General features: G+C 42.9%; 2 protein-coding genes across 2 annotated transcripts in view; one reads left to right on the top strand and one right to left on the bottom strand.

Annotated features, from left to right (window-relative positions):
- LONP2 (lon peptidase 2, peroxisomal) overlaps nucleotides 1-15788 on the bottom strand; it is a 36934-nt gene extending 21146 nt beyond the window's left edge. Inside the window, exons 1-8 of the mRNA XM_081963221.1 lie at nucleotides 15482-15788; nucleotides 13235-13463; nucleotides 12346-12477; nucleotides 11282-11404; nucleotides 10200-10363; nucleotides 8806-8900; nucleotides 7411-7669; nucleotides 923-1064 (exon numbers count right to left, since the gene is read on the bottom strand). Coding sequence (XP_081819347.1) covers nucleotides 923-1064; nucleotides 7411-7669; nucleotides 8806-8900; nucleotides 10200-10363; nucleotides 11282-11404; nucleotides 12346-12477; nucleotides 13235-13463; nucleotides 15482-15720 — 1383 coding nt within the window. The 5' untranslated portion in view covers nucleotides 15721-15788. The remainder of the gene's footprint in view (nucleotides 1-922; nucleotides 1065-7410; nucleotides 7670-8805; nucleotides 8901-10199; nucleotides 10364-11281; nucleotides 11405-12345; nucleotides 12478-13234; nucleotides 13464-15481) is intronic.
- Nucleotides 15719-20731, top strand: part of LOC309397251 (ATP-binding cassette sub-family C member 12-like) — a gene marked incomplete at its 5' end in the record, with an annotated part of 55996 nt that continues 50983 nt past the window's right edge. Inside the window, 2 exons of the mRNA XM_081963108.1 lie at nucleotides 15719-15909; nucleotides 19383-19553. Of these exons, the coding sequence (XP_081819234.1) occupies nucleotides 15719-15909; nucleotides 19383-19553 (362 nt within the window). The remainder of the gene's footprint in view (nucleotides 15910-19382; nucleotides 19554-20731) is intronic.

Genomic DNA, 20731 nt, shown 5'->3' with positions numbered 1-20731 from the left:
TTTTTTTTAAAAATAAATTTCAGCACTATATAAAAATGGGATAAAACATTTGCTGCAGACACTATTTAACAACTGGGAGTCAGAGACGTTAGCAATCTACTTCAAACCGTGTAAAAGACCCAGATGTAGAATCTCTCTGATTTAGCCACCAGTGACTAATAATCCTCTCTAAATTCCTTGTCCCATCAGAGGGAGCATTTGTGACATAACACACTGAGAAAGTAAACAGAATGACTTTTTCCGCCTAATTATAACCATTCTTAACGCCATAGCAATGCCAAGTTGCAGCAAGCCATCCATCTTGTTTCCAAGTGAAAACAATGGTTTCCTAATACGATGGGATTGCAGTACTTGAGAAGTGCCATATTTTTCAGCCTATAAGACGCACGGGAGTATAAGACGCACCGTAAAAAAAAATTTTGTAATCTGCAGGCCTCCCAATCCCTCTGCATGCCTCGTTTTTTGCAAGAAAAAAAAGGGGGGGCATGCAGAGCTTTGGGAGGCTTGTAGAGTGCTCCGAGGGGCTGCGGGGGGGGGGAGGACAAGCAAAAAACAGCCCGTTGTTTGCAAAAAATGGCCCATTTTTTGCAAAATAAAGGGCATGCAGAGCTTTAGGAGGCTTGTAGAGTGCTCCTAGGGGCGGGGGGGGGGCAAAAATGAGCAAAAAGGTCCATTTTTTGCTCATTTTTGCCCTCCCCAGAGCCCAGGAGCACTTTGCAAGGCTCCCAAACCCTCTGCACGTCCATTCAAGTTTGACCCCCCCCCCCCCCCCCCGTTCTAGTGTATTCCAGATATGATGGGTGTGCAGCTTCCAGAACTTTGGCTGAAAACGTTGGGACAAAGGTCCCAACCCATCTGGAGTGCATGAGAGGAGAATCCAGGATCCAGTCCTTGTTTGTCAGAAGGCACCCCAGTTTTCTACCTCAAGTAACGCAGCTGCGGGATCGCCTTGCAAGCTCTTTCCAAGCTTGTCCACCTCGTCCAGGAGGAAGACAGGATTGTTGACTCCAGCAGTCTTCAAGCCATTGATGATACGGCCAGGCATGCTGCCAACGTATGTGCGCCTGGTAAAAGGGACAAAATGGGAAGGTTGAAACGCAAGACAATGAGAGTATTGAAAAACTGAAGATGCGAGGCATGTTCTCCAGCAGCCAATTTTTTTTCTTGATTCAGATTTGATCTGGTCCTCTTATTGTTTAATCAAACTAACGATGTCAAGAAAATCTGTAGCACCATCAGTTGGCATTCAAAAACACACACAGATAAGTTTGAATGTCCAGTTTTGCCCGCACTTAGAAATGATGGGCAGAGATGGATGGTTAACCCTAAAAATTAAAGGAAAAGAAGATTCGGACTATTTCATAACATGGGAACTATTCTATAAATGGTTAAATGACAGATATTGAGGTTAAAGGAGCGAAATTAGGTGAAATATGATTTATAGGAGAAAGAAAAACAGAAGAGTAAATATTTTTGATGGTTATATAATCAATACTATAATGGAAGATAATATGTTATAATATGATTGATGTTATCACATAGTTGTCTATATATTACAGCATATTTGTATGTATGTATGTGTATATACATACATATATATAAATGTATATCCCAGTAAGGGTATGGCTAGCTGATGAGAGCTAAATAGATTGAAATAGATCTATACTAGTATACTATATCTATACACACACGCACACAGGCACGGACTGTATATTGTTTTTGTAGATTTTCACGGGTGTACCGTTTCCCCGAAATTACGACATGTCCTGATAATGCTGGAGAACATGCCTGGATATAAGATGGGTTACATTCAAGTCTGATGATAACTCATACCTTATTGTAGCAGAGTTAAATCCAGTATCTTCTTAGACTTTGGGACAAGAATGGTTTTTTTATTTATAATAATATAAAATGTTTGTGTATATGTGTGCATGTGCATAGATAGTGACTTATTCTTATTTGCAATTTATGATATATTATCACTAAAATTACCCGATAACTTCAGGTAGTGAAACCTTAGCAGAGTTCATGAATTTCCTGCAACTAAATCTCACACACAAAATATAAATCAAGTAAAGTGGTGCATGATTATACACCCTGTGTAACTTTCAAAATGATGGAGAAAATGTTGTGTTATATAATGGTGTGGCTAATCAAATCCAGCTGCAGAAGGAATGTTTTGCCAGCCTCCTTCCCAGGACCTAAATGATGTCAGAGGGCAGGATATAAGCCAAACCCCACCCCAGTAGAGAGAGGTGGGGAGGAGGGAGGAAAACAGAATGAGAAAGAGAGAGAGAGAGAAAGAGAGAAAGAGAAAGAGGGAGAAAGAGAGAAACAGAGAGACAGAGAACAAAGAGAGTGAGTGAGTGAGAAACAGAGACAGAGAGAGAAAAATAAAGAGAGAGACAGACAGAGAGAAACAGACAGAAACAGAGAAAGACAGAGAAACAGAGAGAGAGAAAAACAGAGAGAAAGAGACAGACACAGAGAAACAGAGAGAGAGAGAGAGACAGAAAGACAGACAAACAGAGGGAGAGAGAAACAGAGAGAGTGAGAAGAGAGAGACAGAAACAGAGAGAGAGAGACAGAAACAGAAAGAGAGGGAGGGAGGGAGAAACAGAGAGAGAGTGAGAAGAGAGCGACAGAGAGAAACACAGAGAGAAACAGAGACAGAGAGAGTGAGAAACAGAGAGAGAAACAGAGACAGAGAGACAGAGAGAAAGAGAAAGAAAAAGAGAGAGAGAAAGAAAGAATGAATCTCTTGTTGCTTCTGCATTTTTACCACTTAGTGAGACAGATTACACACATTTCTCCCGCATGGAATAGGAAAACTAATTCTTCAAAGACTTGTTTATGTTCTCCTGTGAGATTTTTTCCCCATCTGTAGCATCCGAGCAGCCTGCCCAAGAGGCTCAGAAGGCGTGTCCACAAAGTCCATACAAACAAGTTCCTAGCCCTTGAGGTCTATTATTAGACCGAAAGAATGCAGACAATAAAAGAGTCATTTTCTTTTCCTTGGCCTGGCACTGGCTTGGCTGGTTGCAAGGACAAAGCCTCTGGGTTAGCTGCCTCCCGGGACCAAAACACAAAACAGAACCAATCTCAACCTTCTCCCAGACGGGATCCAAGCCTGAGATTTCCACCGTCTCTGCAGCACGACTGGAGGAATTTAATAAGGATGTGTTGTTGTTTCGGAGGGATAAACAATAAGAAACTTTCTAAGCTCGGGGCAAAACTATTTAATATCTGTTTTCACAGGAGGGGAGCCTTTTTGATGCGAACTAGCCTGCACACAATCAAGCTAGGTAATCTGTGAGATTTCGACTTTTTATTTATTTGCCAGGAATAACAAATACAGGTAGTCCTCGACTTACGGCCACAATGGAGCCCAAGCTTTCTGTTGCTAAGTGAAACATTGGTTCAGTGAGTTTTGCCCCATTTTACGACTTTTCTTACCACGGTCGTTAAGTGCATCGCTCCAGTTACTCAGCTAGTAACATAGTTGTTAAATGAATCTGGTTTCCCCATTGCAACGCTGCAGCCGTCATAACTCTGACTTGGTTGCCGAGGGTCTGAATTTTAATTGCGTGCCCATGGGGATGCTGCAATGTCGTAAGTTTGGGAAAAACAGTCATAAGTCACTTTTTCCAGTGCCGCTGCAACTTTGAATGGTCACTAAATGAACCGTTGTAAGTCGAGGACTATCTTTTCCGGATAGCTCCAAGAAAATATAAGGATCCTTCTTAGGTGTTTTCTTTTAAATAAGGACTGGAAACACGTTAGTCTAATTTCTAACTAGTGAAAAAGAGAAAAGAATAAAAGAAAAGATACCTCTGGTATTGCTTGACTTATGATAGTTCGTTAAGCGACTGTTTGGAGTTACAACAGCACTGAAAAAAATGACTTAGGACCTCTTTTCACACTTATGACCTTTGCAGCATCCCCAGGGTCACATTATCAAAATTCAGATGCTTAGCAAACTGATTCATATTTATGACGGTTGCTATGTCCCGTGGTCACGTGATCCCCCTTTGCGACCTTCTGACCAAGTCAATGGGGAAGCCGAAATCACTTAACAACCATGTCACTGAGTAGTACAGTCTTTATTGTCATTGTACAAAATAAATACAACGAAATTGGTTAACTAACAACGGCAGTTGCACTTAACAGCTGAGGCAAGAAAGACTGTAGAAAGGGGCAAAACTCACTTAACAACTGCCTCGCTTAGCATCAAAAATTTTGGGCCATGTAAGTCGAGGACCACTTGCAGAGAGAATTAAAAATGAAGGTGTTTTCATTGGGAGCCAGGTTTAAGCCCTGGTTTGTCGAAGAAGCCAAAGAGCCCGAGATGACAAATGAAGCGAAGGCATAAAGGCACAGATTCTCATTTACAATCTTCGGGTGTCACAGACACTGAAATGGAATTAAATAAAAACAGAATTCTGGCTGAGCTGTCAAATCTGAACCCAGCCAATCTGTCCCAACTAAAACATTTCTCTGGGGAAAAAAAAAACTGTTAAGCACTGGAAAGCCGGTGCACGAGACAATCAGACAATTCTGACAGAATGACAATGATTGACAGAATCATATCTGTAGTAACGGATGTCACGGGAATGTCCCTTGTCACAATTCTGATTTATTTTCACTTGATGAGCTGGTGGACAGCTTCACAACAGATTCATATAACACTTTACAAAGTGAAAAAGGAAGATAAATTAAAAGGCAAAGAAGGGGGGAAGGACTGTGGTTAAAGAACTACCATTTTATTAGACTTAAATTAGCTCTATTGAAGAAATATTCTGTCCTAGCCATTCCCTCACAGGCTATGTAGACTTTCTACTAGTTTAAAGTGCCTTGGTAAGGCCAAACTTGGAATATTTGCCTCCAGTTTTGGTCGCCACGATGTATAAAAAAGATGTGGAGACTCTAGAAAGAGTGCAGAGAAGAGCAACAAAGATGATTAGGGGACTGGAGACTAAAACATATGAAGAACGGTTGCAGGAACTGGGCATGTCTAGTTTAATGAAAAGAAGGACTAGGGGAGACATGATAGCAGTATTCCAATATCTCAGGGGTTGCTACAAAGAAGAGGGTGACAAGCTATTGTCAAAAGCACCTGAGGGCAGGACAAGAAGCAATGGATGGAAACTAATCAAGGAGAGAACTAAGGAGAAACTCTCTTGACAGAACAATTAAACTCTTCAAAATACTCATTGTCTTTAGGTTCTTCAATGAAAGGCATAGAACATCCTCTAGTGGTCCCCATTTGAACAGCAAGAAATGTTCTGCTTTTCAGAAGGCTAAGCAACAGACGAGAGACGGGTAAACCAAGTTGCCAGCTTCGCACTATGCCCATCAAGAAGATAGGTTAGGATGTGACAAAATTGGAACTGAGAAAATGGCAATTGCACATGTACTGCATTCATAATGTATCTTGACTTACTGGGAAATATATGAACCCTTGGAAGTAGGAGCGCAGCAGAGGCTGGGAACCAACTTCCAGCAGAGGTAGCCGGTCAATCATCAGTTACTGAGTTTAAACATGATTGGGATAAACACATGTCCATCGTCTGGCAAAAATTAAAAATCACATTTAAATAAAATATAAAAATAATGGAAAGGAAGGAGGAGGGAGAGAGAGAGACAAGGAAGGAGAGAAGGAAGAAAGAAAGAAAAAAGAAAGAGAGAGAGAAAGAAAAAGGAAGAAGAGAAGGAAGAAAAAAGAGAAAGAGAAAGAAAAAAGAAAGAGAGGGGAAGAGGACAGAGAGGGAGAGAAGGGAGGAAGGAAGGAAGAAAGAAAAGGGAGGGAGGGAGGGAAAGGAAAGGAAAGAAAGAAAAAGAGGAAGAAAGAAAGAAAGAGGGAGGGAGAGAAGGAAGAAAACAGAAAGAAGGAAGGAAGGAAGGAAGGAGGAAGGAAAGAAAGAAAGAAAAGAAAGAAAGGAAAGAAAGAAAAACTCAAAAGGACAAACTTGAGGGATCACTAGATCTTTTTCTCTCATCAGATTTCTATGTTTCTATGAGACTTTCACCCAGGTTACGATCAGGGGTGCAAATTCCAGCTGCACCAAATGTGAGCAAAAGGCGCCTCGCTGCATGGAGAAGAGCAACAGCCTTGTTTCGCTTGGCCAAGATCGCCTTCCTCTCCTTGCACAAACATCACACTTCTTTTCCCAAGGGATCACACACACGCACTCAATTCAAATCTTCACCTCACCCTAATAACACCTTCTATGTTGCCATACACTTTCATTTGCCCTGTTCCAACTTGCAGCCGTGAACATACATTTCAGATCATTTGGGAAACATGTTTAACTTTTCCCCCAAGTCAGCACATCCTGTTCCAGTTGAACACCGAATGGCAGCTGCCAAAACTAAAAAAACTAGCTCAGCCTCCCGGGGAAATCTTTCACCCCCTTCAGAGCTTCTGTAAGGAGCCTTTTCAATGGCGACTCTCAGCAGCCTTTTTAATGTCCCACACTTAAAACAGCCTCCAAGGCCATCCCTACAACTATGATTGCTACAACTATGTCTGGATCCTTGGCACTACATGGACACCTTAAACTGTCTCTATAATCTTCCTTTAAATAATAAGATTTCTACTGCCACTCCAGTTACGATGACTGCCCAAGGGTCAGTTTTGTCCTACTTGGGATCTGCTGAACAGATAGGTGGATGCTATGGGTTCCGAATCCTCTACCATGAATTGAATTCATGGATGCCTCTTTTTAGATGGCTGGAGTTTTAAAAGTGTCCAGGTGTCATACTCAAAGGTAGCACAACTGGATATATAGAATCTATATATTGGAAGAGTTTATACAGCCCACCTTCGCTTTCACTGTCTGAGCAGACCGATGCAGAGGTTACATTATGTCATGTCCCATTGTTTGGGTTTAGCCACATGATATCCTGTAGATCAAGGTATTCAATTGACGGGGGGAAGCCTGTCAACCCTGAAGTTGGCCGAACTGTGGCCACTTTCTTTTTGGTAGCTTTTCTCTAAGGAGGTTTCTCTTCTCACTGCTTCACAACCCGGAGCGAAGGAACCAGGGAGGAGGGGGTGTAGAGATAGCTGGGTGGGTTGTAGCCGAAATAAAATTATTTCCCCTGGGAATCAAGGATGTTGGTGCAGGTGTTTAAAAGGCGGAGACTGAGGTCACCTAGCCACTGATTGGACCATGTGACTGGAGACTCGGGGGTGGGGGGTGGGGTGACAAAGTTTTACTTTGAATTGGGTGTAAAACCAGAGGGGACTTCCTAACACGTGGAAGTAGGAAAAATTTTGTGTGGTTGCTTACAAAATGTCAGGGCAAGTCATTTATCAGTGGGATATAAGTGAGGAAACAGGATGAATGTTTTTTTCCACAGCCTCTACATCACGATAACAACAACAACAATAAAGACTTAAAATACCTGTGACCTCGGATGTCAGACTGGTCACACACTCCTCCCAGTGCGATGCGGTGGAACTCTCGGCCCAAAGTCTTGGCCACCGATCGCCCCACGCTGGTTTTCCCAACTCCGGGGGGTCCCACAAAGCACAAGATGGGGCCCTTTAAATTGTTCTTCAGCTGCCTGACTGCCAGGTATTCCAACACTCTCTTCTTCAGCTTCTCCATGGCATAATGATCGTTATCCAGAAGCACCCTGGCTGCACGGATATCCAGGCAATCTGTTAATCCGAACAATGAGATCTATTTACACCCTTGAGCGAAGATCCTTCTTCCGGCAACCAGAAGAATACCGTTGCAGGTAGTCTTCGATATTACAGGCCAACCAACCAATCAGAAGAAATAGATGAACTCTCTGCCAGCCAGTTAACAGATGTATGCAGGAAACATACCAGAGTAGTAATGGGGGACTTAACTATCCAGTTATCAACTGGGAGACCCAATTGCAGCCAGTGAGAGATCAAACAGATTCCTAACCAACCCAGCTGATCACTTTATCATCCAAAATATAGAGGAGGGAACTATTCTGGACCTATATCTTACTAATAGAGAAGAAGTGATAGAGGGAACTGAAGCTGCTGGAACTTTGGGTGAAAATGACCATGTCATATTGGAATCCAATATATTGCAAACACAGGCAATAGAAAACAATCCAAAACCAGTGCCTTAAACTTTAAAAGAGCTGATTTTGAGAAACAGTTCATTTACTGTGTCTGTTCAAAGTTACGATGGCACTAAAAGTAACTGACAACTCTTTTCCACCTGATTCCCATGGTCACGCGCAGTGATAGGATTCAAAAGTTTTTACTACCGGTTCTGTGGGTGTGGCTTTGTGGGTGTGGCTTTGTGGGCGTGGCTTTGTGGGCATGGCAGGGGAAGGATACTGTAAAATCCCCATTCCCTCCCCACCCCACTAACCTGCTTTCAAGCACCGTTCTCCTGTTCAGGGCAACAAAAGAAGATCAGCTGGGAGACAGCAGGGGCGGGGCCAGCCTATTTGCTGGTTCTCCAGACTACTCAAAATTTCCGCTACCAGTTCTCCAGAACTTGTCAGAACTGGCTGAATATCCCCTCTGGTCACGTGAACGAAATTTGGATGCTTGGCAACTGGTGTGTATTTATGACAGTCGGGGTGCACCTGGGGGTAACGTGATCCCCTTTTACGACCCTTTGACAAATAAAGTCAGCGCGGAAAGTCGTAAAACGGAGCAAAACGCACTTAACAACGGTCTCGCATATCTGGGGCTGAATTGTGGTCACAAATCGAGGACTACCTGTATTTAAATAGAGGATGTTTCTATGATATCTTTTTTTAAAAAAATAATAATATTCTCATCCTAAGGAAATAACCACTAACCTTTAGTATTTTTGCTCCAGGGTAATTCCACCATCAATTCCAAATAATTCCGAGTTAAGGCATATTCTGGCATGGATTGAGGCATCTTCTTTAACCTAGAAAAGTAGACAAACTTGTTAACTGAAGAACCAAAATTAAAATCTGCAGCTAAAACTGCAAAGAAATGAAAGCCCGTTACTGCAATACTTGATGAGACTAACATGACACTGTATTAGCCTGCACTAACACAGGCGGTCCCACATCGTATGACAACGGAGCCCAAAGCTTCTGTTGTTGAGTGACACGTTTGTCAAGGGAGTTTTGCCCCGTTTTTATGACCTTTCTTGCCAGGGTTTTAAGGGAATCACTGTAGTTCATAAGTTAGTCACCCAGTTATTAAGTGAAGCTGGCTTCCCCATTGCTTGTCAGGTCGCAAAAGGGGATCACGTGACCTTGGGACACAGCAACGGTCAGAAGTATGAACCGATTGCCAAGAATCAGAATTTTGATCACATGATCATGGGGATGCTACTAAGGTGGTTAGTGTGAAAAATGGTCACAAATCATCTTTTCAGTGCCATTATAACTTTGAACCGTTACTAAGTGAACGGTTGCAAATCGAGGACTATCTATACAAGGTTAACATTCAGTTTGTCTTAATGTTCAGAATGTTTGCCAAAGGCTACAGTCGGAGGATGCTTAATGCTGCCAAATAGGCACAGGTTTTTAATGTATCTGAAAAGGGATCTCTTCTGTACTTAAATGAATTAGAAACATGTCTAATTCACAATATAGCAATAGCATTTAGATTTATAAACCGCTTCACAGTGCTTTACAGCCCTCTCTAAGTGGTTTTTACAGAGTCAGCCTATTGCCCCCAACAATCTGGGTCCTCATTTTACCGACCTCGGAAGGATGGAAGGCTGAGTCAACCTTGAGCCGGTCAGGATCGAACTGGAGTGAGCAATGTATTAGCCTGCAGTACTGCATTCTAACCACTGCACCACCCTGGCTCTTATCCAATTCTTGCACTTACAAAATCCTATTTAGTGTATGTGAAACAGTAACATAAAAACCACATCTCAAGAGCAGCATTATGCAACTAAGACTGTAATCCCCAGCATGCTTATTTGGAAATAAGATTTACCAAATGTAGTGGGAGTGTCTTCTCAGCACAGCTGGCCTTTTGATGCATATATTTCATTTGTTAGAATTATGCCCTACCCTACCCTTTAGGTATTCGGGATTGCACCGACACTTTAAAACACACACAGAATAAAGAGAGGCGATCTTCCGAGCGAATACCAAAACAAAAAAACACCCTTAAACTAAAAAATGCATGCTCTTGCCATCAAATCAATAACACATATTCCATAACAGAAGGGGATCGAAAGTGATGAAAAAACTGACTGGACCTTTTAACTTCCTTGATACAGACTTTGAGAGCTTGCTCGGGCATGCGAGAGGCTCGGATTTTTTTCTCGAGAATAATGATATCATTGTGATCTTCATCCTCTTCCTCATCTTCCATACCACCTGGAATGTGGCCGATCCTCCGCAGAGGACGTATTGCTACGATCTAGGAAATTAAAAGGTGGGAAGAGTACAATCAATCAATCAATCAGAATAGAGCTGGAAGGGATCTTGGAGGTCTTCTAGTCCAAGCAGGAGACCCTGTATCATTTCAGACAAGTGGCTGTCTTTAAAACCTCCAGGGATGGAGCACGCAGATCGTCTGAAGGCAAACCATTCCACAGGTTAACTGTCCTCACTGTCAGGATATTTCTCCTTAATTCCAGGTTGCTTCTCTCCTTGATTAGTTTCCATCCAATATTTCTTGTGGGGCCTTCTGGTACTTTGGAAAATAAGCTGACCCCCTCTTCTTTGTGACAGCCCCACTAATACTGGAATACTGCTATCATGTCACCCCTAATCCTTCTTCTTTCTAAACTACCCATATCCAATTCCTGCAATTATTCTTCATATGTTTTAGCCTCCAGGCCGTTGATCATCTTAGTTGCTCTTCTCTGCACTTTTTCTCCAAGTCTTGGCATCTTTTGAACAAAACCTGATGCAATGTTCCAGGTATGGCCTAAGTAGGATCAAATGAGCTCACAATTTTCTGAAAGGTTGCTGCATAACATGAAATACGGGAATACTAAACCCCATGTCCTATATTAAAAGTGAGGAACACATTCCTATATTAATTCAGACCATTAAGTATCTAGCCCAATCAAGCCTCTGTTACCTGTTTGCAGTTCTCCCGTTTCAACCACTTGCCTGGCCTTATCTGGAGATGAGAAGGCTGAACTGAATTTGCAAGGACAATATGTATTTTACTGCTGAGTTACAGCCCCAATTTAGTTCTCCTCCTTATTGCTTTTTGCTATTGCTAAATCAGTCCTGTTGCTAATACTTCTCTTCTGCCAAATAAATTACACCCACACAGGACTATTTCTACACCTTGAAGTAAATCGTTTTATTACAAAAAAAATACCCGTTTGTCATCATCCTGCTTATGTTTTCTGGTCTTCTGGAGAAGCTTCAAACCTTCAATCTGCCTCACGAGCAAGGGTATGGTCATTTTGAATCGTGCTTCTAAACCCACAGCATCCAGGATCTAATAAAAAATTACAAAACATTATTAAGGGTGTGTTCCTTGTCTTCTTCTCAGATTTAACCACAAAATGTGCTCGCCTAATTTGAAATGGATCAGAGAGATTTTAAAGCACCATAAGCTATCGGGATCTATCTTGTTTTGAGCTTCTCTTCCATCGCTATTCCTGAGGGGAAAATGAGCAAGCTGGACATATCCTATCATAGGAAACCCCCGAGGGTCAGGAACTACTAGTACAGACCATATTTTTCAGAGTATAAGACACACCTTTCCCCCCCCCAAAAAAGAGGCTGAAAATATGGGTCCGTCTTATACATCGAATACAGCGTTTTTTGCCTCCCAAAATCACGCCTTCACCAAAATGGCCATGCAGAGCCTCTAGGAAGCTTTTAGAGAGCTCCTGGAGGCTGGGGAGGGCCAAAATGAGCAGAAAACAGCCTGTTGTTTGCTGGATTTTATCCCCCCCCCCAGCCCCCAGGAGCACTCTATAAGCTTCCTAAAGGCTATCCTTGCCTCTTTTTTTTAACAAAAAACAGGCTTGCTTTTTGTAAAAACCGTTTTTTGCTCATTTTTGCCCCTCCCCCCCGTCCCAGGAGCGTTCTGCAAGCTCCCTAAAGGCTATTCATGCCTTTTTTGGGGAGGGGGGGAAACGGGTCCTTTTTGGGAGGTTTGCAGAGTGCAAAAACTTTTTTAAAAAAATTTCCTCTTCAAAACCTTCCTGTCTTATACTCCGGTGCGTCTTATACTCCAAAAAATACGGTAGGTGTGAGGGGAACCTTTACCTTTACCCTGTTTTTCATTACACCAAAGCTTGGGTAACACATTGGCTAATCTTATAAGGGAATTGACAAGAAGCCTTTTTTTTTGTTTGTTTGTTTGAGCTTGGCAGTGTTTTTAAAACGGGCTTTCCTCTGTGAAACCAGAACAGAAGCAGCGGTTGATACCTGAAGCTTCTCCTGGTTGCTGGTACGGATGATCGAGGTGACAATATCTGGTAGAGCTTCTCTGGGTAGGTTGTCCAACAAGCGTCTCAGTTTTGCCACCGCCGGGATGGACATATCCAACATCTCCACCAGCTTGGGGGAGAGGGGAAATGTAGAGCAAAATTTTAATACTAGTATTCATTCCTATTACTCAGCACAATAAACATATTACTGGATAGGACAACCACAAAACAAAGAGCCATCCATTTCTTGTATTTCAGCTGTGCCAAGGTCGTTTGTTCTGGAGCGACTTGCCCAACCAACAGAAGGGTGAAGAACTCTGCTGTCTCAAAAACTGAAGGATGCTTTTTTTCGAGGCGACCTGAGCACCTTTCAGACACAACTATCTGCAGGATTCGCACTTTGCATCGGTGAAACTTCTCCTTCCCGGGGGCAAGCAGCAGCTGTTTAAGAATGACGACAGGAATCTCATCCTCAAACAACTTTATCAGAAAATAAACTTTTGGGGCTCTTGGTCAGAGAAGCAAGCCTTTGACTGCTCAGTTTCAACTGTCAGAATTGAGAAGCAAAATGTCTTCAAAGGATACACAAGAAAACCCAGTTGCCTTTTGAAAAAAGCACCTTTGGGACATTTGTACTGGCTCCAATCTGACTTTTTTTTTTTTTTGCAGCTTGGATGAAAATGTGTTCTCCTGATCTATAAGAACATGTCCCCGTGATCCCAAATGCATGAGAGAGAACATTTCAACGGGACAAGTAAACAACTAACATTGCATCAGCAACAAAGAGTGCACTTTGCTCCTGAGCTGCAATTCATTTACATACAGTGATCGTCCTAATTTCCTCCACAGATAATTCAGATATTTAATACCATTTCAAGGCACCTAACCTGCACTGCATATTTATAGAATTGCTCCGGCAGCTCTCCCAGCTCTTCCTCGGAGTTGTTGGTAAATTGTTCCAGCCGATCCAACTGTTCAACATCTGCAATGGGATAAGGTTTCTCCTTCACCAGCTGCAAAATCTGGAACCTGCAGAGGCCCGTCAACAGCAACGTATAATGGGGCTTTGGCCAGTTGCTGCCAACTACCTGAATGGCCAGCGCAGCTGTGCCAATCCTGAAATGGGCCAAGAAAAAGCAAGTGTTATTTGACATGCCACAATAGGAATAATTGAACAGGATATCTATGGAGCTGTTTTGGAAGCTGTTTCCCTAGCAAAGGGGCTAACATTATAAACAATCCTCAACTTAGGACCAGAGTTGAGCCCAAAATGCCCGTTGCTAAGCAAGACAGTGAAGTGAATTTTGCCCCCCATTTCAAGACCTTTCTCGCCACAGTTGTTAAGTGAATCATTGCAAGTTTTAGGCTAGCAATTTGGTTGCTAAGTGAATCTGGCTTCGCCGTTGACATGGCTTGTCAACCGTCATAAATCTAAGTTAACTGCCAAGCGTCTGAATTTTGATCACATGACCATAGGGATGGAGCAATAGTCCTTAAGTGTGAAAAACGGTCACTTTTTTCAGTGTCGTTGTAACTTCAAACGGTCACTAAAAGAATGGTTGTAAGTCGAGAGCTATCTGTCTCCATGGAGCTGATTTAGAAGGTGTTGTCCATGTCCAGGAGAAAGGACTTAACATTACCATGTTAGTCCTAGCCACAGGAAAGACTTAAAAGATACTTTGAAAAACATTCCTGTTTTAGACAGGAATTTTGCTCAGAGATATCTGTGATTGAACATGGATTATTATTTTTTTGCATGGGCAACCCTTTCAATCTTTTGACGAAGCATTTGAGTGTTTATAAACCCACATTCAAGCACTAAAAAAGCAATACACACTTTCATTCATTGCATTTCTGCAACGTTTCTTTGCTGAAAAAGCAAGCTGCTTTTTAACCTGACCAATCCCTTGCTTTCTCACCAGTGGCAACTTCAGTTGTAGTTTTCCTTAAACTATGTCCCTCCTTGAGAGCCTGACCTACATAAATTCCCATAATCTCCTCAAGCCACTTTCAAGGGCAGAACACAAGATTCTGACTGGTACCGGTGCGTTTTCTCACATCATTACATCTAAATCCATTTCCCAAATGCAAAGTTTCTAAAGCTTGCAAGTAAACATTTTTTTAACATCTATTTCAAGTATAAACTCTTGTTACTGCCATCAACACAGTAACTAAACTTCTCATCCTAATGGTGTTCCACTCAAGCAGCACGAAATTGGATTGTCAGGCAAATTCATAATCTATTGATTTATTAAATTTCCATAGCTGCGAAGAGTCACCTTACATAGAAGATGGGAGGTATAAAAAGGTAAAGGTTCCCTTCGCACATATGTGCTAGTCGTTCCCGACTCTAGGGGGCGGTGCTCCTCTCCGTTTCAAAGCAGAAGAGCCAGTGCTGTCCAAAGACATCTCTGTGGTCATTTGGCCGGCATGACCAAATGCTGAAGGTGCACGGAGCGCTGTTCCCTTCCCACTAAAGGTGGTTCCTATTTTTCTACTTGCATTTTTTACCTGCTTTCGAACTGCTAGGTTGGCAGAAGCTGGGACAAGTAATGGGAACGCTAGGGATTCGAACCGCCGAACTGCAGACCTTTCTGATCAACAAGCTCAGCATCTTAAGCTACTGAGCCACCACATCCCTTTTTTTACAGGGGGTATAAAAATGTAATTAATAAATAAAATCTCACATACATGATTATTGCTTTTTATGCACAAAGACCAAGTCATCCTTGGACCCCTTGGCAGCTATTTAAATGGATTAAGTCAGAAATAAAGCTCAAATGTTTCAACTCCGATAAGATAATAATTAGCCCCAATTACCCAAGAGCATCCTTAGCCAGAAAGGAGAAAGGAAGGAGGGGATGCAGTCGCCATGGCAACGGTGAACCTAGGTGTGATAGGTGGCCGGAGGAAAAGAGGGAGGGGTAGCTCCGTGGCAACAGGCCGGACGGTGACCATGGCAACGCAAAGGAAGGTCTTGGGGATTAAGAGAAGTGGCGTGAGGGGAAACGAGGGGGCATGGCCTTCATGACGTAACGACCGCCATGTTGGGAAGGGCAACCGGGGGAGCTGGAGTTTGCGAGGGGGGCGCCTGTTGCCATAGCGACCACGGCGGGGAAGGCCGGGTGCTGGACCTGTGGAGCGGCGGGAGGGCGTCGAGGTCGCTGAGCGGGTCCTTCGTGTCAGGAATGACGCCGAGGATGGTACTCTTGAGCGACGTGCCCTTCAGCAGCCGGCTCCGCACCAGCTGCATGTTCCGCGGGGAGTCCACGCTGGCGCGCATGGTGGAGCCCGGCAGCAGCACGGCTTCGGGCGTCAGCAGCAGCGGCAGGCGGGTCGGGATTTGGATGGCGCTGCCCGAGGACGACGCCATGGTCGGAGGCCGCAGACTGACGGCTTCGGGCTCGCCTCTCTGTCTCGCGCGAGCAAGCAAGGCTTGCCCCGTCGCGTCCGCCTATAAGCCGCGCTACGGCGAGCGGCGGGGGACAAACGGCGCAAGCCGCGCGCGCTACTCGCGGCCGCCCCCTCCGGCCGCGGCTGGCATTGCGCCGCCTCTTTCAGCGTGGAGAAACGAAAACGCAATTAACAATTCATTAAAAAAAAAACGAGTATCAGTTGATGGTGCATTTTAAAGGCGGTTCTTGCCACGTTGGTGAAGTGAATCCCTGTCGGTTGTTAAGTGAATCTGGCTCCCCCATTGACTTTGCTTTCCGGATGGTCACAAAAAGGGGGAATCACAGGACCTAGTCCACCGCGACCGTCATAAATATGAACCAGTTGCAATTCAAATGTAAATCCTGTCAAGAGGGCAATGCCGCAACGGTCGTAAGTGTGGACAATGATCATAAGCCACTTTTTCCAGGGCCGTTGTAACTTGGAATGGTTACTAAATGAACTTTTAAGACGAGGGCCATCAGGCGAGTTTTAAAAAAATCATTAAAACGTTATTTAGGGATGCTTCTATGTAGTAGTTAACTGCAAGGATTAGTCATGTTACTTTTTGGGGAGGGGCGTTGAAACTTTGAACGCTTGCTAAACAAATTGTTGTAAGTCAAGGACTTCCTGTACATTTTTAAGCCTTTTAAGACAAGAAAATGCAGAGAATGTGAGGAGCAGTTAAAAGTTGACAACCTAGATGAAATTTGGATTGCCTGCATTTTGACAGTTCGAATCTCACCAGGCTTAAGGTTGACTCAGCCTTCCATCCTTCTGAGGTGGTTAAAATGAGGACCCCGATTGTTGGGGGCAAGAGGCTGATTCTGTAAACCACTTAGAGAGGGCTGTAAAGCACTGTGAAGCAGTATATAAGTCTAAGGGCTATTGATATTCTTTCCTTCCTTCCATGGTGGTGCAGTGGTAGAATGCCATATGCAGGCTAGCTCTGCTCACAGCCAGGAGTTGACTCAGCCATCCTTGCAAGATCGGTAAAATGAGGACCCAGACTCAGTAAACTGCTTAGAGAGGCCTGTAAAGCACCGTGAAGCGCTATATAAGTCTAAGTGCTATAGCTGTGAAAGAGATACAACTGAACTGGTCAATGAGCCAACTATTTTACTTGGAAAAATTATATATACTGTGAAACAATTCCAGGCTCTCTCCTGTTGCTATATCCGTTTATGACCACAAGGTGTCAGGGCATCACACATTATTTGATTTCCTGGGCTTTAATAAAGGATGTTTTTAAAAAAAGACTTATCAGCAAATGGCACTTTTGTTTTCATTAAATAAATCTTTTAAATGTTTTATGAGGACCCTCTGAAATCATCTCGAGTTAACTGAACCTGGTTTTATTATGTATATGTACTAGCTCAAGAAAATAAAAGATTAAATCATGCGCACACATGCTGGTGTTTAAACTTAACAGCGATCCAGTGTATCCAAATCAAATGGAGAGCTTTGATCAAGGAAAAGAAAAATACACATACCTTTGTTTCTAACTGGAAACCGCTCCTGAATTTTGTGCTTGAGGTAGAAAAAAAATGAAATTTTAGATTTTGGGTTTTAGCGATTAGATAGAGATGGTGTTACGGAAAGGGCTAATTTAAACGACTAGTCTTTCAGAGGAATGTTTATCAACACGAACCTTATCTCATCTGGAGAGCTGCCAAATGACTAGTTTCCAAACGCAGGACAAGACAAAGCCTGGCACAGTGTCTCTTATAGAACTTTCCACTCTTGAAACAACCAAAGGAATGAATTGTCTCCTGCAAACCCCACTCCCCGTTCGCTCCTCTTTTGTTACCTATGGGAGGGACCAAGTTGTGGCTTTACTGCTAAGTTGACCCTGCTTTCTTAGTTGTTCTTGTCTTCTGGCAGCTCTGTGCGTGTGCACACTGGGAACAGGCTCCAGCTGTTCCCTCTCTGCCTCTGACACAAAGCCTTTGTCTGAGCTTTCCTCAGCCCACAAGACTGACCCATGTTCCTCCCCAACCTCCTCACTGTCCGACTCTGCTGCCAGCTCTGCTGGCCGATGGTGGGCCACAACATGCCCAGACTGAAGAAGACTCAACCAGTCTTCTTCAAGGAGCGGAAGATGATCATCTTTTCTTTTCAGAACCAATCTCTAGGCCACATATTATCTGTCCACCCTAGCATTTCTGCTTCCCTTTGTTCTCGCTTACTTGCAACTCTCAAAAACACTTCGGAATCAGGAATATCCCAGTTCCACAAATACATCTCCCAAGAGGACATCTTCCATTTCTTTCTTTGCTGTGACAAAATGCGCTCTTCGGTTCTGACTCTGCAAAAACCCAAAGTCAATAATTACAAAGGTTTCCAATTAGAATTGATAGAATGGGGTCATTTAAAAAAAAAAACAGACAGCAAAAAGAAAGCACTTAAGTTTCTCACTGATCACTTGATCTGAAGCGCATTAATCAGCCGTGAAGCTGGACTCCTATGATGGATTGCCATTCTGGGCAGAACTTAAAAGTTGTTCAACCGAGGCAGTACAAAATGTTTGTACGGCAATGCGGAAAAGTTCACCAACAGAAACCTGTTCCTAAGGGGTGGGAGATGTACCCTTTAAAAGAGGCGTTCTGACAAGCATCGGATAGGAATGACTTGATTTAGATTCTCGTAACAAGCAGAGAATTGATATTCTAAACTGTCTCAACTGATTTTATAGTTTCGTGAAATATTGTCCGTTCCAACTAGGTATTTATCCAACTGGGTGAATCAGAGCTCAACTTTACAAGAAGGCCAAAGGTACTTGGACTGAGATTGGCTATAGCAACATAATCTTGCTAGTCTGAACGTGCTCCACCTCCTCCTCCTCTTCCTCCTCCTCCTCGTCCTAAAATTCTAGCATTCTAGAATGTTCTTTATGAATCCAGAGTGGCAGTTGAGTCAGGCAGTTGCGGGGGAGAGAGAGAGGCTGCACCAGTTTGGAAGATCAGGTAAAATGCTTTCAGGTGGAAGTGAATTGAAGGTGTGTCCTGAGCTAGGCTTCCCCAAAAAGCACGAGGCAGAGTCCTGCTCCGGACAAAATCTCTTTTATTAAATGAATGTGAATTCCTCTCATTTACGCTCAGCAAAGGCCTGGCAAACAGTCTTTCAAAGGTGAATTTATGACCACAGACCTTATCTAGCTTGGGAAGCTGCCATGTAAATATTCGCCTTAGCGGTTACGATGTAATAAGGGTTAACCGGAGAGGCAGTTTCTGTAAGCAGGGCAATAAAGATGAGGCTAGAAACAACATCAGAATGTTTCCTTCCTGCCTTCCTAACAGACGTCTTCAGACAGCGCTGGCTCTTCGCCTTTGAAACAGAGATGAGCACCGCCCCCTAGAGTCAGGAACGACTGGCACATATGTGCGAGGGAAACTTTTACCTTTAATGCCTCCAAAATTAACATGGCTTTGCAAAAAAATTGATCTATGCAGGTTTATTTGCCTTTATCTTTGACTGGCAGAGATTTCTGTTCGTCTCCTGACTTCAAGCCTTCCAGCTTTTTTTTTTTTTTTTACTAAAAGGAAAATGGAAAGAAACAGTTCTTCAAAATTAACCACCTTCTCTTTTTTCCCCCCTTAAAAGAAAAACAAAAATGGCTAAGGAGAGCAAGCCCTGGTACCTTCAGAATGACGGTATAATGTTGGAACATTATCTGCCTCCCACCGATTTGCACAAAACAAATATTGAAAAGACCTTCTACCAGAAATATTCACAAAGCTTAAAAACCATGATTCCCATCCGCTTAAGAGCAAGGCAAGTTCCACGTTCTTGTATTTAGAATATCACACTGAATAAATATCTCAATGATTGGCATCTAACTCCTGAAAAAATCAGTCATCTAATTTATGACTATCAGAGACCTGGTTTTAGTTAGTCCCATTTGCTGAGATGTAGTAGATAGGGAGAGTACTTAAATTAGCTTCACAAATTGACATACAGTTCTTTAAAAATAGAATAGAGTAGAGTAGAGTAGAGTAGAGTAGAGTAGAGTAGAGTAGAGTAGAATAGAATAGAATAGAATAGAATAGAATAGAATAGAATAGAATATTTTATTGGCCAGGTGTGATTGGACACACAAGGAATTTGTCTTTGGTGCAGATGCTCTCAGTGTACATAAAAAGACAAGATACATTCGTCATGAATCATAATGTACAACACTTAATGATAGTCATAGGGTACAAATCAGGAAACAATCAATATCAGTATAAATCGTAAGGATACAAGCAATAAAGTGACAGTCCAGCAGTCATAGGTGGGAGGAGATGGGTGATAGGAACGACGAGAAGACTTATAATAATAGTAATGCAGCCTTAGTGAATGGTTTGACAGTGGTGAGGGAATTATTTCTTTAGCAGAGTGACGGCGTTAGGGAATAACTGTTTTTGTGTCTAGTAGTTCTGGTGTGCAGTGCTCTATAGCGTCGTTTTGAGGGTCTGAGAATCTGCGCTACTAACGTTCAAGGGAAATGAGCAGGAGATAAGATAGGCATTCAAAGTGGGCTGGACTTAAATCTCTTGCAGGAATGCAGGGATTCCTGACTGATGACGCATTTGACCACCCCCCTTGCCCTCAGCCTGGTCATCTCCTACAGTATCTTTCCCATATTTTTTGCCATCCAAAATTGCAATTTCCAGATAACTGATAAGCTTTTGGGTGCCTCCTTAAAGTTTCGGAGGGGAAGCAGACTAGCATGTTGGTTTGGGATCATGGGCTGTGCCAACTTGTGGGAAAATATACAGCATGTCTTGGAAAAGCACGGATGAACCATTAAAGGGGAAACTTTAAAAAAAAAGCAATGCAGTTGTGGGAAAGAAAAAAGCATAAGAAAGAACCTCAAGAAAGCCCTATTTTGATTTTGTTTGGTATGAAATGGGGCAGAGAGAACCTGATACAGGAAGTCGTCAACGTACAACCACAATTGAGTCCAAAAT

Source organism: Natrix helvetica (genome assembly GCF_964273705.1).
Source record: "Natrix helvetica genome assembly, chromosome: 10".
NCBI classification, from domain to species: domain Eukaryota; kingdom Metazoa; phylum Chordata; class Lepidosauria; order Squamata; family Natricidae; genus Natrix; species Natrix helvetica.
This window is presented reverse-complemented; position numbering and strand designations above follow the sequence as displayed.